The 20151-nt window shown below is 38.3% G+C and overlaps 1 protein-coding gene across 5 annotated transcripts in view; it reads right to left on the bottom strand.

Moving 5' to 3' along the window:
* LOC121395392 (integumentary mucin C.1-like) overlaps window positions 1–20151 on the bottom strand; it is a 55477-nt gene that overhangs the window by 19100 nt on the left and 16226 nt on the right. For 3 of the 5 annotated variants that reach the window (XM_041568797.1, XM_041568799.1, XM_041568800.1), the window contains exons 2-10: window positions 19206–19232; window positions 18369–18395; window positions 17341–17373; window positions 15787–15819; window positions 15570–15602; window positions 15118–15150; window positions 14858–14890; window positions 14557–14589; window positions 11319–11351 (exon numbers count right to left, since the gene is read on the bottom strand). In XM_041568797.1, coding sequence (XP_041424731.1) covers window positions 11319–11351; window positions 14557–14589; window positions 14858–14890; window positions 15118–15150; window positions 15570–15602; window positions 15787–15819; window positions 17341–17373; window positions 18369–18395; window positions 19206–19226 — 279 coding nt within the window. In that variant the 5' untranslated portion in view covers window positions 19227–19232. The remainder of the gene's footprint in view (window positions 1–11318; window positions 11352–14556; window positions 14590–14857; window positions 14891–15117; window positions 15151–15569; window positions 15603–15786; window positions 15820–17340; window positions 17374–18368; window positions 18396–19205; window positions 19233–20151) is intronic. The other 2 variants (XM_041568798.1, XM_041568801.1) reach the window with 2 other exon arrangements.

The raw sequence follows: 20151 nt of genomic DNA, 5'->3' as shown, positions 1-20151 counted from the left end.
CCTTTTCTCGTACATGTCCGGTCTCACTTAGATATTTCGGGTGTTGCGATTAGGGGCAAACAACAGAAGATAGCAGCTTACGCCGACGACCTGCTTTTCTTCATAACTAATCCTATTGTATCAATCCCCAATTTGAATAATCTACTAGATACATATAGTCAATTAAGCAATTTCAAGATAAACTTCTCCAAGTCAGTTGCGCTAAATATCTCTATTCACCCTCAAACGATCCAGGGACTTTCTCAGAATTTCCCGTATAGATGGGCACACCGACAGCTCACGTATTTAGGCATCACGATTACAAAAGATTATGATGATTGGGTGGAGATCAACTGTAAGCAACTACACAACACGTTAGCTAAAGATTTCCGAGCCTGGTCTAAGCAGCCTTTGTCATGGGTGGGCCGAATTAATGTCGTTAAGATGAATGTCATGCCTCGTTTGCTCTATCTGTTCCAATGTGTCCCGCTCCTCTATCCTGCCAACTGGTTGAAGACTTTTCAATCCTCTATTGTTAAGTTTATCTGGAATAACAAATCCCCTAGAATCAAATCTGTTCTCCTATACAGGAAAAAATTGATGGCGGTCTGGCCCTCCCGGACTGTACACGTTATCTCAGAGCATCGATACTTAACAGGATACTTGATTGGTCTTACCATGTGGACAATAAGGGATGGGTTGAAATCGAACAACAATCCTCGGGTACGCACCTTCTGCACTTACCTTGGATTGATAAGCTACATCGGAGGATATTGTATCCCTCACACCCGTTACTTAAAAACACTCTGAAGATTTGGGATCTGGTAAAATGCAGCCCTAGTATTACCTCTTTCCCTTCGCCCCTCATGCCGATCACGAACAATCCGGCGTTTCCGGCGGCACTTAGGCCCAAAGCGTTTCACGAGTGGTTAGTAGATGGCCACCTACAATTTGTACATGTGTTGGAGAAAGGGCAGCTCGCTAGCCTGGAGCTTCTTAGGCAAGCCAGACCTAATGAATCCCTCCAAGACTATAAATATTGTCAGATTAAACACTTCTTTGCCTATCTGGGAGGCGACAAAGTGCTGGGGAGACCACTAACCCCATTTGAAAAATTATGCATTTTGGAGCTCCCTCCATCACACACGATATCGCTTATTTATGATATGTTGGGGCCGGTGTTGGCAAGGAAGCAACTACCATTTATAAAGGCATGGGAAAGAGATCTTGGCTTAGATATCCCTGAAGATTTGCATAAACGGGGCATAGCTAATCTGATGTTCAGTTCTAGATGCTGCAAAATTCAAGAGTTAAATTATAAGATTCTATGTAGGTGGTACTACACACCGGTCAAATTGAACCGCATTTACCCCACTGTTAGTCATTTGTGTTGGAGGTGTAAAGCTAATGTCGGCTCTCTTTTACATATTTTTTGGGAATGCCCCGACCTCGCTGAATATTGGGCCACGATCCTACGTCTTTGCTCTACTATATTAGGGAGGCAGTTGCCCAACTCCCCTGCTCATATCCTACTATTTTGGGAACTGGAGAGCGTGGATGGTCCCTCAGATGTGTCTTTAGAGCGACATCTACTAAATGCCGCTAAGGTACTCATCCCCAGACTGTGGAAATCCACCGTCCCTCCTTCTGTTAAGGATTGGGCCGTGAAAGTTAATGAAATTGCCAAATTTGAGGAGCTATCCACTTTCTCTAGTAAGCAACACTTACAATATAGGGATGTATGGTTGAGATGGTTGATATTCAGGGAGACGGATGACTATGCGCTACTCTTTACGTCCTGAGAAGGGTGACTCTGATGTATCCTTAGGCCTGCCTGACACCCATGTACTAGGTCCTCCCCAGGCGGGGGGGCTTTGTCATTTACTCCTAAATGCACGTAACTGGCGATATCTCTAGCGGGTGTACTTTGCTGTACTGTTCTGATATGAAGTATTGCATTTTCATACCTCTGTACTGCATGATATGATATCGTTGGCTTTGACCTTTCCCCCTTCCCCCTTTCCTTTCTTTTTTCTGTACCCCCCCCACCCCACTTTTGAAAATCAATAAAAACATATTTCAAAAAAAAAAAAAAAAAACCCTCTTCCACTGATGACAGATACTTTCCCACAAAATCGGGCAGCAGAATTGGGGGGTTGGTGGAAGTGATGTCTGGTAAAGGTCTGGTGCATTTTGATCTCACCTCTGCAGATGTCACTGCGCATGTTTATAGGTGTAAAGAGGTACAGTGCCTAAGGCAGCATTGAACCAAAATACAGCACTGTTTACAACTGCCATTGTAACGACAGCCACAGAAAAATGGGTGCTGTTATCGCAAGTCTAAACGTGATCCTGCACTTACGTGAATTTTCCCCAAGTTCCTTTGTGTCCACTGATGAATGGCACACAAGTGTGGACAGTGATGCAGGGGAACCCTGGAGCTACCCTCATCATAAAGGGTAGATAAAATGCACAGAGCAATAGCATGCATTTTAAGACTTTAGACAGAATTGCACCAAGTGCAACCCTACATGAGGCTACAATTATAATGGAACTGTGGGCGAAAATAGTAAACTGAAAAATGTGTTTTGTACCCAGCACTTGTAAATGAGCCCTTACATGTCACAATAGGGTCTTAAAAAAACAAACTTCTGTATGAAGTTGCATATGACTGTATTTACTGTGTCTATCAATACACATTCTATACTATTCTATTCTATTAGCAATGCATTTCATTATTTTCTTCATTCACTACAAAGATTTGCTGTGTTTGAATCATTTCAGTGACAATTATTGTTTTGCTTCAGAAAATACTGTTTTTCCTTTGGTTTATTGATAAAAAATGTGCTTTGATACTATAGTTCCTTTGTAGCTTCTCAGTTCATTTGGATTGGGGCCATGAAGTGTCATTAGCACTAAACATATAAAAGGACCCTCAAAACATTTAAATATAATATTTACTTACACTGTGGCATTATTTTTAAAAAGCATGACCGTTTTATAACCTGTACCTGTAATATGCAATAAGGCTTTTGGGCTAGCACATGAATATGTATTATTTAAAGTTAAAAAAACCAAAAAAGTTAAATAAAATTATCCAGTGGTTCCAAAACTATGAAGCTGGCACCTCTAGAGGAATTTGGGAGGCAGTGGATGGGGGGGCCTCACTTTGATGTTCAATTAGGGTGGGATTCTGAGAATAAGTCTATTTTCCTTCTAGTTATTCCCAAAAGTTTAACATGTGGCCAAATGTAGAATGATATGGGGCATGAACAGTTATTTGCTGTTCTTTATGTTGTTTTCATACATCTGTGACCTTGGTATGTGCTAAAGGGGGCCCTTACCAAAGGTCCAACACCCAAGAGGTGCTTCAACAGTTGGACAACCACAACAGAAGAACATGCAGGTCTATAATAAATGTCTGAACATGGCAGATCTGATAAGAAACATGCTGCAAGCGTTGGATTGGGGGGCCTTGGCCCAACAGGGCTGGCACATTAGGGGTCCACACACCCCACAGCCCCCCCCCATCCACCACCCCTACAGCTTTCCCCCAGTCCAGCTGCAATTCCACTTCCTTGAGGTTAGAAAGCAGAGCAGGAAAGCATTGGCTCTGATGACTATGGGGAGGGGGTCTGGGCTGGGGCCAACAAGAGCTGGGACCTACCGGGTTTTTTTTTTCAGTGTTCCGTGGCCCAGTCTAACCCTGCCACTGCAAAAAAAACTTACATCAGAAAATAATCTTTTTACATGTGCAGAATAGGTATTCAAATTACTGTATGCCAGATTAATTGAAAATGCTTTTGGTGTTACTGGTCCTTTAACACTACACATGTGACTAGAATTCAAGGATACCCACCCTGCACCCACCATAGCAATGTTTTTTTTTAATGAGCATCAGTTGGTCTAGACAATGTATAACCAGCTTACTGTTGGATATCCAATGTGTGAAAGCCCGGGACTTTCAATGTGGTCCTTTAGTCTTGTGCCAACTCCAGGACCTTGCAGTAGTGGCTAGTATGGTCAGAAGGCAGTAGCTGAATTGTTATGATTAGATGGAAATGACTTTGTTTTTTTAACCCATAATAAGCCTGCATTCCAGGTTCCTGTACTTATGAATGCAAGAATCCAGCCTGATGCAGGAATCCAGATTCAGATCTACCTGTCATGATGTGCTGCTGCATATTTTCAACGTTTCCTTGTGCAATTCTCGGTACAATTAAGTGTCAACACAATCACATGACTCAGATTCCACCTGCACTGCATTAACCCAGTTTATTTGTAATGAAGGCTATGTTTAGAGACAGTAAAGGACAGCAGACATTTTCAACGCAGAAATCATTCACTACAGTAAATTGAGTGCACATGGTGGGAGATTGGAGATTTGAAAATTCCATATTATAATCTGGTACAACTACACGGTGATTATAGAAGATATTTTTTTGCCTTTTGCCAAGACTTTTTGCCTTTTGCAAAAGTCAAGACTTTTGCAAGACTTTTTGCATTTGAAGTCTTGACAAAGAATTCAGGAAACATAAAGGTGTGAGATGATTGGCAGGAAATGGCAATGCAAAGTAAGCTTTTAACTCCTCACCCCCCCCCCCCCAAAGACACACATACATTAAATAGTCAGCATTGTGATGTAAAATGTGCAGCAGGTCTGTGGCCACAACAATTTCAATGTCATTTTGCCAGTTGGCAGCATGAGCAGGGGCTTATTTATATATAGTCACCCAAGGGCGGCATCTGAATATTATTTCTAAAAAAACAGAAAAACCAGAGATTACGTGCATAAATCCGGCAGCGGAGCTGGGGTGAGAGGGTCAGCCGGCGATTCCTGGAGGGTGTGACAGTTACGTCACACATAATGGAAGTGACATCACATATGGCCATGTGCGTGATGTTACTTCTACAAAGTGGGGGTGCAGTTAGGTCCGGTGCCTAGGGTGACACCCAACATACCATTTTTGCAGCGATTTTGGGGAAAAAAACGCAGATGGTGAAGTGTATAATTTCACCTCAAATCCATGCCTGGTGAAAAAATTTGCTCATCACTGATCAGTTGATCTGAATCCAATTACATGTAGTTTAGTGTACATGACCCATCCAGGTTCAGACTAAATGACCCCTATTGAATAAGGAAAAAAACTCACAAAAAAGAAGAATGTACAAAAAGAAAGATCATTTTAAAATGCGTTTTATCAGTGCCATGTAAAAGTACTATTACATGTTCATTTTGAATAAAGACAATCAAGGCCTTAAGGGTAGAGACACACGCAAAGATTCATTAGATGCCCTGGCAACAAATCACCTCTTTTTCAGACGACTAATCTCCCTGAAAAGTTTTCCTGCCGGCTAGAATCTAAATCACCGGTGGGAGAGCACTCGGAGCTCTTCGTTTTCCGAAGTCGCCCGAAGTGGAAACTTCAGGTAACTTTGGAAAACAAAGCGCTCCGAGTGCCATCCCACCGGCAATTTAGAGGCTTTTCGGGGAGATTAGTGTTATGTTATGTTTTGGTAGCCGAGGATGAGTAGAGTATAACAGTGCTTTTATTAGCAGGCTCTCATGCAGCCATTACACAACAGTAAGCTTTCACTTTTAAGCTACCAGGAAGTAGGCACAGTATAAGTATAAGCACAGTGACATCTACAGGCCATTTGCATGAACACCACAATTAGTCGCCCAAAGAAGTGGCGATTTGTCACCGGGGAACTAAATCTCCCTGAATCTTTGCGTGTGTCTCCCTAAAGAGTTGGTTCACCTTTAAGTTAACTTTTTGTATGTTTTAGAATGGATAATTCTAAGCAACTTTTCAATTGGTCTTCATTATTTATTTTGTATAGTTTTTTTTAATTATTTGCCTTTTTCTTTTGATTTCTCACTGACCCCATCTAAAAACAAATGAGGTTAAATATTTATTGTATTTGTTAATTTTTATTACTCATCTTTCTAGTCAGGCCTCTCCTATTCATATTCCAGTTTCTTATTTAAATCAATGCATGGTTGCCAAGGTAAATTGGACCCTAGCAATGAGATTGCTGAAACTGCAAACTAGAGAGCTACTGAATAAAAAGTGAAAGAACTCAAAAACCACAAATAATAAAAAATGAAAACCAATTGCAAATTGTCTCAGAATATCCCTCTCTACATCATACTAAAATTTAATTTAAAGCTGAACAACCCTTTCATACATGTTACAATTACAATCCTCCTGGGCTAAAGCCAAGAATTGATCCTCCTACACTGAGTTCCATTTATAATCCTACTGGCCTGCCCATACCCCAAGACTGACTTTACATACAGTGGCGTAACTAGATTTTACTGCGCCCCGCAGCAAATTCAATTTAGGGCCCCATAATATTAGTAAATTGGCCTATTCTACCAATAATGAAATAGCTTTTCAAATGGATTGTTGGAAATAAACATGCATAATGAAACTACCTAACCTTGCTAACTGCAATCACATTATATTTACCTACTTTAGAGGCAATGACTTTGGTACTTGTTTAACAGGTTTTTCTAGATTCCTGTGCTTCAGCTGCTAAAGGCCTGCGGTAACTACAAAGGTCTTATGTAACCACATTTTAAGGGTTCATATACAGATAAAAGCTTTCAATCTATAGCATGAAATTGAGGGCAAAATTGTATGCTTTTAAACGTTATTTACAAAGGTAGTTGCATCTATACTGTACATCAGTGCCAAAATGCTGGATACTTTGCTGAATGAAGTACAAAATGCCAATTTTACTGATGCAAGGGAGATCTGGAATTAACATCTGCCTTTCTCGCACAATACCAGCACCATGAGCATCCAGAAAACTTGGGACCTGAGATTTTCCATATAAAGGATCTTTCTGTAATTTGGAGCTTCATAAATTAAGGGAGGGGTATTAACTGAAACTCAAATTTATCCCATATATTTATTAAAACAAAGTCGACCTATCTGCTATCCACCAATGTAACTCATTTATCAAAAAAATCAGCTCATTGCAGGAAAAGTGTCAACAAAATCCTGTAATAATTTGAATTGTACAAATTTTCCAAATCTGATGCCTGAATCGTATGATTTTTTCGAGTTAATAAACCCCCAACTTTTTCAGATTATTGTACGGAAACTAGCACAGTACGCAATGGCAAGAAACATCTTTAAATTGTAAAACGGACATCTGCCATTAACTTCTACATGACCTCAACAGGTTTTAGCTGGGATATTTTGGGATTCGGATTTTAGGAGCTTTGCAGTATAATACATTTCTATTCCTCTAAAAATTTGAGTTTTCTCCCTAAAAACCTTGACCATAAAAAATTGAGGCTTCATAAATATAGGCCCCTAAATCTACTAGGAAATCAGTTAAACATTAAATAAATCTAACAGGCTTGTTTTTCCTCCAGTCAAGATTAGTTTGGCTGTTTTATTGTTACAGAGGAAAGGGAAATAATCTTTACAAATTTGGATTATTTGGATAAAATGTCTATGTCTATGGGAGACAGCCTTTTCATAATTTGGAGCTTTCTGGATAACGCGCTTGCGGATAACGGATTCTATACTTGTATAACTACAGGAAGAGCTCAAGCATAAGCGATTATATTTGCAAAAGGGTAGGGGTAGTAATATATGTATTATTTACAACAAGTGACCTTGGTTTGACACTATAATAAAGAGATGAAATGAAAGGATATTAAGAATACCCTGTGCCTGTTGTTTTTTTGCTTTTAGATATTTTAGAAAAGATGTTTTCTATATTAACCTAGCCATATTAATGTCTTGCAAATAACTATATAACATTGTCAGTCAGAGCAATGCATATGTTTGTGTCATTGAGTAGGTTTATAAACAGAGACAGCAATGGCCAACACTGACAACATTTGTGTTGGGACAAGCATACCTTTAGAATGAATACATAACCAAAACATCTTACACAATTGGCATAGATAGTGGATAATGTACCCCCTACTGTAATTTATAAAGATATTATAAGTCATTTTGTGGAGGGGGGATCGGAGGGGTCGGCGTAGAAATTTTGGGTGCCGTTTCGGACGCACGGCATCAAATTCCGGCAGCCTTGGGGCCCGTTATAACCGGCGCGTTCTGACGTCAGAACGCGCCGTTTATAAGGATATAATTTACAGTCTGGTCCCATAGGGAAATGACCAGACTGTAGATTATATTTATATATATATATATATATATATATATATATATATATATATATATATATATATATATATATATATATATATATATATATATATATGTATTGATTATACACATACTACTAGAAAGGTATACTTTCCATGAAAGGGATTTGTTTATATGAAACAGTGTTTTATATATGGGTGGTATGATTTATTTATTGTTTCCATTGCAAATGGTTTAGATATCACTGGGGGGTTATTAAGAACCTCACATTCCTCAGCTCATTTATATTTGTTTAAAGGGGCAGGGTAAAATGAAAGGGAACAGTGAAAATGTTACAGGAAAGTTATATTCTTTAGTTCTCCCATACACGGACCATAATCTATGTTTTAGAGGAAGAATAGTAATTTGATTCTATAGTTACTAGGTTTGAACCCTAGAAATGATATAGATGTGGGGTTAGCAGCAACTTACTGTTGATATAGGACTTCTGTTTGACAGAATGCTGCCCTGCACAATTGTGCCAGATTTGTCAAAATGCAATTGCTTGTGTACTTTGTCACAAATCAGGCACAGTTGTGGTGAAAATTTTCAAAGTCTCTCTAGTGTTTGGTGTTTTGAGTAGCATGTGTGCACTATTCTTTTGGCCCAATTGCACTGTGGCAATTGATGCAGGGCGCTGTTGGGATCCTGGAGATACCACCTGGTCAGGAGATTGTGGTAGCATGAGGGTGCCCCTGCGGCAATGGACACTGAAACTGTATGGAAGTGCAGAGAGATAATTTTGACACAAGTAACTGTAGGGACCTATAGGGTAAATATGCCCCTATGGCACTTTAAATCCCTACACTTCCTGATCTTCTAGTTGCTGGGCGGATGCCATTATAGCTAGTTGTAATTTGCATAGTTGTATTAATGACCAAGAGGTGTTATTGTGACCACACCCTGTTACACTTTGGTATAGTGAGAGAGAAAGGGAGGATCTTCCTCTTTGGTTTCTGGTTGCTGATCCAGCTGGATGTTTTCAGGGAGCCTGGGTGCAACAAGGCCCAGTAAAGCCATTTGCCCTAGAGCAGGGATCCCCAACCTTTTGAACCCGGGAGCAACAGTCAGTAGTAAAAGGAGTTGGGGAGCAACGCTAGCATGAAATATGTTCTTGGGGTGCCAAATAAGTGCTGTGATTGACCATTTGGTAGCCCCTATGTGGATTGTCAAACTACATCAAGGCTCTGTTTGGCAGTGCACCTGGTTTTTATGCAACCAAAATTTGCCTCCAAGCCTACAATTCAAAAAATAATCACCTGTTTTGAGGACACTGGGAGCAGCATCCAAGGGGTTGGAGATCAACATGTTGCTCACGAGCTACTGGTTGGGGGATCACTGCCTTAGAGGGACCAGTACGTCTAGAGAGATAAGTCAGGGAGCAGGGACCCCATGAATGAGGCCAGCTAGAGATAGGTTACTACCTGTAATAGTACTCTCTAGGAGAGTAAGATAGACAGGTTAAGTAGCAAGAGCAGCTTGGCTCCAACTAGGAGGGATACAAGGAGGTAGCTCTCTCCTCAGGCAAGTCTGGCCTGTAGTATAGGGACACAGCCTAATAGGGAATAAGGGCTAGTGAGTTCCCTGATTCAACATGTGGGATCCAGGTCAGGGTGCTGAGATCCTGAGGGTGTATCTATCCAGGTGTTACGCTATTGACTCATGGAGTTCCAGTGTGCTGTCTCTGAGGGACATGTTGTAGCCAGGTTATGATTATCTGCTGGGGCCTCTGTGGCTTTGTAAGTACAAATCCTGTGGATCATTTGTCTCTCACAAATAAACGTTTGTTTAACTGCAAGAACCTCCTAGCGCCCATTTCTTTATTGGTTTATTCACAGTAGCCTGTGGGAGGCTACCGCACCTTCACTTCTTCCAATTGCCAAAGGCCCTGCCTTAAGTGTTAAGAGTTGCTCTAGTTTACTAGCTGGTGATTAACCCCATTGGCCCGTACAGCCCAAAAACGGTTTACATACTGTGAGCTTCTGGTAACGAAACCCAAGGCCCCGGCACAGATTTTAGCACAGAGACCGACCACCTTAAAGAGCTCAAATTGCTGCTTTGCTGGCTTTTATTTTCAAATAAACACAATTATTCAGCCCACTGGCTTCACATGGGGGAAATCACATAACAAACAGTCCCACTTCACACCCTCACTGGTGTTCTCTTTACTCACGTTAGAGTTTAGCACTCACTGGCTTTCAGCAGACCACAAATCCCAGAATCCTCTCTGGGCACACTTGAGACACTCTTGACTCCTGGGAGCAGTCTCTCTTGTCCTCTCTCCAGACTATTGAAGCTCTCTCCAACTCAGTGGAATCATTCTCTGGTTCCCTAGTGCTCACCAGCACTCCTTCCGTGGCCCCTTACCCTCCTCCACTCCAGGAGGTCTCTAGTGGGAAGCAGCAGCACTGAGGTGTCGCTCCACACCTCCTTTAAACTACCACATACCTGTAGTTAATTATCTCTAACTGCCTTTAGCTTTGCAGCTGCAAAACCCTTACATGGTGCAAGGGATGTAAGCCCACCCTGCTCTCTTACATCCACTCCAGGGACCATAATCCATCTTTTACTAAACTGGTTCACCACTTAAACAGCTTAACTAGCTGCAGCAATACACATTTCCCTGGAGTTTCTGATTTCCCCAGCCTAATGCTGGTGAAATACACATGATATTCTGCAGTTTTGACACACATATCTTACAATACCTTTAATGAAAGTGAGGGGAAAAGCGCAGGTTACCCAACTGATCTTGTGGTCATAAATAAGCCCTACAGTTGTGTTACACAATCAACCCAACTCATAGCAACCACTTAAAATGTTCAACCCTACTAGACCATTATATATGATTATAAACAAATCATTATAAATTAATTATGATTGGATGATTTGCTGCACATGTTACAATACCATAACCTATGCTAGAACAGGATGGGAGGATGGGAAGTGTTAGGCTCATGTTAGAGTTTTCCTGCAAAAATCAAGCATTTGGGATGGCTTTGTAGTAAACAAATGAGTTGGATTATTCAAGAATTGAATATTGATTTCTCATTGGGAAGGTACAGGTGATGTCACATTGTATTACTTTTATATAATTGAAAACTAAAAAAAACTTTAAATATTTAATAAATATCACATTGGGTGTGAATGAATAAAACTTACATTTGTTGTATTATTTGTGCTCTCTATGGTGGCCTGGAAGAAAACAGAGGAAGATAAATTAAGTAGGTAACTTCTGCTTTACTTCTCCCATGTGTCAAATGGCTAGTATATATTAGATTGACCTTTTTGTTTTTGACTACGGTCTGCTTGTATCACTGAAGTCTTTTAACATGACTGGCCAATGATGTGCTAATTGCAAATGGCAAAAGCAAGTTCTCCTTACTAATACTCCTTGATCTTGTAGCAGGTTTTGATATAATTTCCCCCTCCAGATTTTTGGACTTCATAACATTAACAGTCCCAGTTTCCTCCTACCTTTCCAATTGTTCTATTAGTGTCTTCAACAGCACACCATCATCTTCTTCCTAAACCTGTTTCTGTAATTTAGCTCTGCCCTAGGTCCCCTTATTATTATATTTGTATACTTCCTGACAATTATTCATTTCTTATAGTTTCCAATAACAGCTCTGTGCTGATTTTATAATTATTATGCCTCTTCGGGTAGGACTACACAGACGTTTTCGTCGCGATCCGACGCGCTGCGCCAAAACGCTTGCAAAAATAGCATGCAACGGAAATAAGGTTGATCCGACGCGTCACGACTGTCGGATGCAGACGCAGCATGCAGCGTCTGCATCCGACAGTCGTGTCTCGGTGGATCAACGCTGCGTCTTCATCCGAGATTTCTCTTACCTTATTTCTGTCACATGTGATTTGTCGGATCGCACCGAAAACGTCCATGTAGTCCTACCCTTAATCTCAACTCAAGCTACTTAACCTGGATTTATGTTTATATTTACTCTTTCCCCCTTCAAAATACCAGGTATCTGGTTAACATCTCAACTATGACCCCTTCTTCCCAGTTGTGTTGGTTATATTTGATTCTGCTCTACTAACCGATAAATAACTAAATAATGCCACTACAACCTCCAAAATGTTCCTTAATTATGGCCCTTTGTAACACAAAATTCCACCAAAATTCTGTATTCATTCAGTTATATATTGACTACTGTAAATCTTTAGTTTGTCACCATTCCAATCAATCATTACTGCTGCCAAGCTCATACATCTGACTGATCATTCCTTCTGTGCCACAACACTCTAACAATCCCTACATTGGCTTACACTGCAATTCAAGATAACATTTAGGAGCAGATTTATCAAGGGTCAGAGTGAAAATACGAATTTCGAATTTAAAAATTAAAATTTTTGAATTTATTTTAGTGTAATTTGACTACGGAATAGTCCAAATTCGCTTTCAGTTTTTAAAAAAAAAATCGAAATTTGAATTTCGAAATTTATCATGTATTGTCCCTTTAAATAATCAAATTTGATTATTTGCAAACTAAAACCTGCTGAATTGGTGTTTTAACCTATGGGGGACGTCCTACAATCAATTTGGAGTACTTTGGTGACTCTGGAGAAAAAACTCAAATTGAATTTGGTTCGAGTTCGATTCGTGTTTGCTGGTCGATCCTATTCACCAGAATTTAAAAAATTAGATTTTTTAATAAATTTCGATAAGTCGAATTTCAAGTTCATGGGAGTTTATGGGAGTTTTTAGAAACCCCATGAACTCGAAATTGAACCCTTGATAAATCTGCCCCAAAAACAACTAAAACCTAACTACAGCTTTAGTAGTTTTTAGTTACAGCTATCAGGTGACTCAACTCATACACCATCAACTCATGTTTATCCTGCTTATTATTATTTGCATTGTTGTGTATGCATATATAGATTTTTAAAACCATTTTAACATGAATACTGTACTTTTAATCTGAATTGAAATCAAATGCAAGAAGGAAATAAAAAGGGGGGGAGTGAAAATTGCTCCAGGTCCAGTACCCTATAATAAACTAATAAAATAATAGCTTTCACTTTTATTAACATCAGAAGATCAGTAAAAAAGTAAGTGCAAATTGGTTACTGTGGGTTATTTGTGGTACTAGCGCCAGGCAGAAGAGGCACTTGCTATTTTCTAAATGGTTCTAAATTCTAAATAATACATTTTGAAAGAAGAAAAATAAAAATAATCACAATGTATAGAATGGATAAAAAACAGTTGTTTCTTACTATGAGTACATTTAAACATAAATTGATTGCAGAAATAATAGTTGATTGCATTGTAATAATGTGCAACATATATCAACCAGCAGGACGCTTGCTTTCCAACAGTTGACCAAGGAAAAATACCTGCAATGGTTGCTGCTACTGGAGTATTACATCCAAAAACAAAAGAATAAAGGATAAGAAGAAATTTCAATGAATGGAAAAGGGACCTGCTATGCTATTATATTTATTATAACGTGTTCTTTTTCTACTAGCAGGCACATGTACATTTGCAAGTGCAGTAAGCAAACGTGCAATTTCCAGAGCAATTGGCATGCTTTTTTTTCCCACAATGCAGTGCTTTTCCCCAGAATCCCAGCATTATTGCAGCGGCAAGGGAGCTATGCTTTTGGTTTAATTGTGCTGCGCCTACCACAACTGAGTCTGATTCGCCAAAACAAACTCAACTGCCCATGTGCTTTGTCGCAAATTAGATGCCATTGCAATTGAATATTTTTATATTTTCAAAGCCTGTCAAGTTTTTGACACAACCATGGAGTTATAGCTTGGTCAGGAGGTGGTAGTAGCTCCAGGGTTTCTATGTGTCTATAGGTGCCGCACCCAGGGTCAGACAAGGGAAAAAACCCTGTGGGCCCTGCCGGCCCAGACCTGCTCCCTGCCATCTGTCACCGCTGTCCAGAACCTCCTCCTCCTGGCCTGGAAATAAAAAGAAAAAAGGCGCTTGCAAGGAGTAGGGGCAGATGGTGGCGGGTGCAGCAGGCCCAGAGGGGGCTTTGTGGTATGGGCAGGGGGGCCAGAGGGGATCCCCAGAGACAGCAACCCCGGTAGGCCCTGGGCCCCAAGTCTGACCCTGGCAGTAACTGACTGCAACAAAAGTGCAAGGGACTGCAACTGCACATACGGATGTCCATGAGCCCTTAACTATTAAAATGGTGGGTGATAATTTGATCTGGAAAAATAATATTAAATCAGATCAGGTAACTAAAATCATGTACACAAAACATGATGATTTTTTATTTTTTAAATTGCTCAGTTAGTCCATTTGATTTAGATTTTTAACAAAATTATAAAACTTTTTCCAAAGAAGAAATCAAGAAAAATAGGATAACAAGACATCACTCTGGATGGAGAAAGGGCCTTCAGCAGTGGCATTCTTTTTATAACTTACTGTTAAAAGGGCAGTAGTGGTTGGTGAAGTGTCCTGAAAACAAAATAAAACAATGAATTTCACTTCAATTGGCAGTGATTCCAGATTTAAGTTGCAATAGGATTAACAATACTGATGATGGTTAAGTCTTAGCAGTGCTCTGAAAAATTGACGCACGGATCTGCTTTGATAAACACTTTCCTGAATGCCAGGATCATGAAGAATAAAGCATAAAACATAATAAAACAGTAATAATTAAAACCGATGGTAAAAGGACCTTCCATGCTCCTATTTTATCAGAATATGCATCTATATAACTTACTTTAAATGTGCCATTAGTGGTTGGTGAATTGGTCTGGAAAAAAATGTTAAATAGGATTAGGTGACTAAATTCATGTATACAAGACATGCTGATTATCTTCTTAAAGTTCAAGATTTCTCACTCAATCCAATTGATTTAGATTTACGGACTAGATACTGAACACACTCTAAAACATTTTTCAAAGAAGAAAAAAAAACATATGAAGACCTCAATGGATAAAGGATCACCAGCACTAGCATTTTATTTGAGGATGTGCTTACTGTTAATATGGAAGTAGTGTTTGGTGAAGTGTCCTGGAAGAAAAAATGCAAATTCAAATTAGTTCACCGAATGAATATATAGGTACCAAGTATATCTTGTTACTTTTTTGCTGTTTTGTTCTGAGTGGTCCCAGTTTGCACAGATTATATAGTATGACACCGATTCACAAAAGATAAATATTTTTTATTTTTAACTGTGGTTTCCACCTGACAAAAATAACCAGTGCTCCCTGATTTAATTTGCAGTTCAGATGATTGTTAGATCTTTGTGGTGCTCTGACAAATTGACACACTGATCTACTTTGACAAACACTTTCCTGACTGCCAGAATCATAAAGAATAAAGCATTTTTAAAAAATCAAGAAAAGAATAAAATAATTACAACAAATGGGAAAAGGGCCTTCCATTTTTTTTACTGTATGTTTATCAGAATGTGCATCCGCATAACTTACTGTAAATGTTTCATTAGTGGTTGGTGAACTGGTCTGGAAAAAATGTTAAATTAGATTAGATTAATTTGAAGTTCAAGATGTCTCAGTAAATCCAATACTGGGCAAACTCTAAAACATTTTTCAAAGAAGAAAGCAAGAAAAAAACATAAGACACTGGATAGATAAAGGGTTTTCAGCGCTAGCATTTTATTTGAGGATGTGCTTCTTTATAACTTACTGTTAATATGGCAGTAGCGTTTGGTGAAGTGTCCTGGAAACAAAAATGCAAATACAAATTAAGTATTACAGTGCTACGCAATATGTTGGCGCTATATAAATACTTGTTAATAATAATAATAATAATAATAATAATAAGTCACTGAATTAATGTACAGGTATGGGATCTGTTATCTGGAAACCCGTTATCCAGAAAGCTCCGTATTAACGAAAGGCCATCTCCCATAGACTCCATTTTATCCAAATAATCCAAATTTTAAAAAATGATTTCCTTTATCCTTATACTTGATCCAAACTAAGATATACTTAATTCTTTTAGGAAGCAAAACATTTCTATTTAATGCACTGATTTAAATAAGAAACTGGAATATGAATAGGACAGGGACTGTATCGAAAGATTAGAAATAAAAAGTAGCAATAACAATAAATTTGTGGCCTTACAGCCCATTCGTAGCCCATTTGAAAGCTAGCAAGAGTCAGATGAAGAAGGCAAATAATTCCAAAACAGCAAAAACATATATATATATATATATATATATATATATATACACACACACTGGGTACATTATTTAGATGGGGTCGTGACCCCCAATGATCCCATTTAAAAGCTAGCAAGAGTCAGAAGAAGAAGAAGGCAAATAATTCAAAAACTATTTTTTAAAAAATGAAGGCCAATTGAAACGTTACTTAGAATTAGCTATTCTATAACATACTAAAAGTACATGTAACATGTACTTATAACTTACTGTTACTGTGCCATTAGCGCTTGATGAAGTGGTCTGAAGAAAATTTGAAATAGTACCCATGATTATTGGGGGTCACCCATGATCATTGGGGGTCACTGACCCCATCGAAATAATGTACCCAGTTTATACTTAGGTTTTTGCTGTTTTGGAATTATTTGCCTTCTTCATCTGACTGCTTGCTTTCAAATGACATTAGCGGTCAATTAAAACCAAAACTGCAATATAATAAGGTTCAAAGTCTGCTCAAGGTCCAGTAACCTATAGAAAACCAATTAGATATGTGCTTTCACTACTCTAATGGAAGTGGTTTCTATGGGCTGTAAAACATATCTGCTGAGAAACTGAACTGCAATCCTCCCTTCTTTCATTAAAATCCTGCGGCCGACGCATGCGCAATAGAGTAAAAAGGACGTTTCTTTGTTAAAAGCACAGAAGCAGGAAGAAGATGACTCTCTGTCATGTACCCTGGGCCAGGGCAGTTTTCTGCTAACAGGAGCACCGGCCCAGGGTATCAAAGTGATTACAATCTCTGCCAAATGTTAGGGCACCCCCTATCGATTGGACCTTTCTTTCTCTTTTAAAGGCAGTGATATCATTTTATGAGGATTATTGTAGCTATTAGAGAAAGTAAATTATTTGTTAGATCTGTTGTACTTGAGTTTGCATTCTTACAAATTAACACAGTAACTTTCAATAGAATACACTTACATTTGAAAGTCTATTGAGAGATTTGAGCATATTTGAGAGATTTTACATACTTTCAGACAGGCCATGTATTACTTAATAATTGGAGCAATTTGAATACTCACTGTGGTGTTATAATCTGCCATTGCCGTTGAAGCCTTAAAAAGACAACATTCCTTGAATAGATGCTTATGTTTAATTTACTATTATATATTTCATTAACCCATAAGGCTGTTCTATCTTCAACATATCTAAAAGGGCTGCTAGCCCAACCTTAAGCAAATCCTCAGCAATATTGATCATATTTCTATCTGTTTATTGTTTCATTTTTCTGTATGGTGGCATTCATACAATGCATCGAAAATATCTTATAACATCATTATAACATACATGCATAAAAGTTGATATTTAACAAAAAATGGCAAAAATGGCAGTGTTGCTAGAAAAATAGCAAAAAAGTGTGTTTGTGTGTGTGTACGTGCTAAAGTTGTTGAGAATATTTTTGAATGATCAAAATTTATCAAAAGGATGGCAAAGTTCATTTTTATGAAATAAGTGAACAAATGTGCATGTGCTAAATAATAAATATTGCTCAGGGAAAACACAAATGTAGGTTGGGGAAATGCAGCAGAAATTAAATACAGGTATGGGATCTGTTATCTGGAAACCCATTATCCAGAAAGCTCTGAATTATGGGAAGGTAGTTTCCCATTAACTCCATTTTAATCAGATAATTTGCATTTTTGAAAATGATTTATTTTATCTCTGTAATAATAAAAGTTAACCTTGTACTTGATCTAACCGAGATATATTTAATCCTTATTGGAAGCGAAACAAACTCCTTATCCAGAATACCCCAGGTCCTGAGCAATCATGATAACATGTCCCATACCTGTTGTTTATACTGCACAAGACAAACCACAAGAGCAGCCATTGGAAAAACAGCAACAATTGTACAGAACAATGAGGGTAATTACAGATGGGGTGATTTTGGTGCATTTTATCAAGTGTGGAAGTGGACAAAAAATTCAAAGTTCCCAACCGCCCGCCCCCCATCAAAGTGAATGGAGATCTCCAGCAAGTGACGGGTAAATATGCTGCCATTTGTACTTAATCGTTTTAAGTAACAGTATGCAGCAATTTTAATACTCACTGTAGTGCTATTATCTGCCATTGAAGTCTACAAAAGAAAACATTAATTAAATATATGCTTATATTGAATTTACTACAGGTCTGGAATCTGTTATCTAGAAAGCACCAAATTACAGGAAGGCCATAGACTCCATTTTATCCAAATAATTAAAATCTTTAAAATTTGAAATTTCATTTTTCTCTGTAATAATAAAGCAGTACATTGTGCTTTAGTAAGTCTGAATAATGGGAAGGTCATCTCCTATAGACTCCATTTTAATCAAATAATTCCAAACATTATTTCCTCTTTGTCTTGTTCAAACAATACCTTATACTCGATTCTAGCAAAGATATTGTTAATCCATACTGAAGACAAAAAAATGCTTTTGGGTTTATTTAATGTTTAAATGATTTTTTAGTAGGCATAAGGTATGTAGATCCAAATTATGGAACAACCCCTTATCTGGAAAACCCCAGCTCCTGGCCATTCTGAGTAACAGAGTCTAGTGATGGGCGAATTTGGGGCGTTTTGACAAAAAATTTGGGAATTTCCTGCGAAATTTGGGAAACTACAAAAACTTCTCCAAATGGCGTTTTTTGACGCTGGGCGAATTTTCGCTGCAGTTTCGCGAGTTTATTCGCCGGTGGCGAACCGCAGGAATTCACCGCAAATTCGCACCTGGCGAATAAATTCACCCATCACTAAACAGGTCCCATACCTGTAGTTTATATTGCACAAGAGTATATACAATCGCAGCCATAGAAAAAAAACAGAACAATAAGGGTAATTGCAGACAGGGTGATTGCACATATCCTGAGATTTTTACTTATTTTTAAAAAGTTCATGTGTAATACTTACTGTGGTGTTATAATCTGCCATTGAAGCCTAAAAAAAAAGAAAACATTCATTAAATAGATGCTTATGTTTACTATACTATGTGGGGCAGATTTACTAAGGGTCGAATTTCGAGGGTTAAAAACCCTCGAAGTAAAATCCTTGAATTCGAATATTGAATTCGAAGGATTCACCGCAAATACTTCGATCGATCAAATAAAAATCATTCGATTCGAATGATTTTAAGCGATCGATCAAAGGATTTTTATTCGACCACAAAAAACTTAGAAAAGTGCTGGGGAAGTTCCCCATAGTCTAACATTGAACCTCGGTAGGTTTAAAGTGGCGAAGTATTTAGTAAAAGTATTTTTTAAAGAGACAGTACTTCGACTATCGAATAGTCGAATGATTTTTACTTCAAATCGTTCGAATCATTCGATTCAATTGAATTTGACCAATTCGATGGTCGTACCCAAAAAAATACTTCGAAATTCAAATTTTTTTCTGTTCAAATTATTCCCTCGAGTTTAGTAAATCTGCCCCTGTATGTTTCATTAACACAAATGGCTGTTCTATCATCACCATATATAAAAGGACTGCTAGCCCAACCTTAAGCAAGGTTCCTAGATTATGTTAAGGCAAACACATGAATGTATACACAATCAATATGAATCATATTTCTGTTATTGTACACTCCCTTTTTTTTTTTTGTAAAATGATATACAATAGAAATGGCATACTTGCACTTAAATCACTATGAGGCCCATTTATCAAAGTCCGAATTTATCTAATTATTTTCGGAAAAAATACTCAGACCAAATCAGCACAGGTTTTTTTCCCCTTATTTATCAAAAAAATTTCCAGAAAATTTCCTGTGTATGAAAAAATCGTGAAAAAAAGCAAATTTCCACCTGAAAAGATTTTTTATGATTTTTGCCCGAAAACCATAAATCTTCGGATTATTGCACAA

Source organism: Xenopus laevis, chromosome 7L, assembly GCF_017654675.1.
Source record: "Xenopus laevis strain J_2021 chromosome 7L, Xenopus_laevis_v10.1, whole genome shotgun sequence".
NCBI lineage: Eukaryota > Metazoa > Chordata > Amphibia > Anura > Pipidae > Xenopus > Xenopus laevis.
Note: the sequence above shows the minus strand (reverse complement) of the source record. Positions and strands in the feature narration are given on the sequence as shown.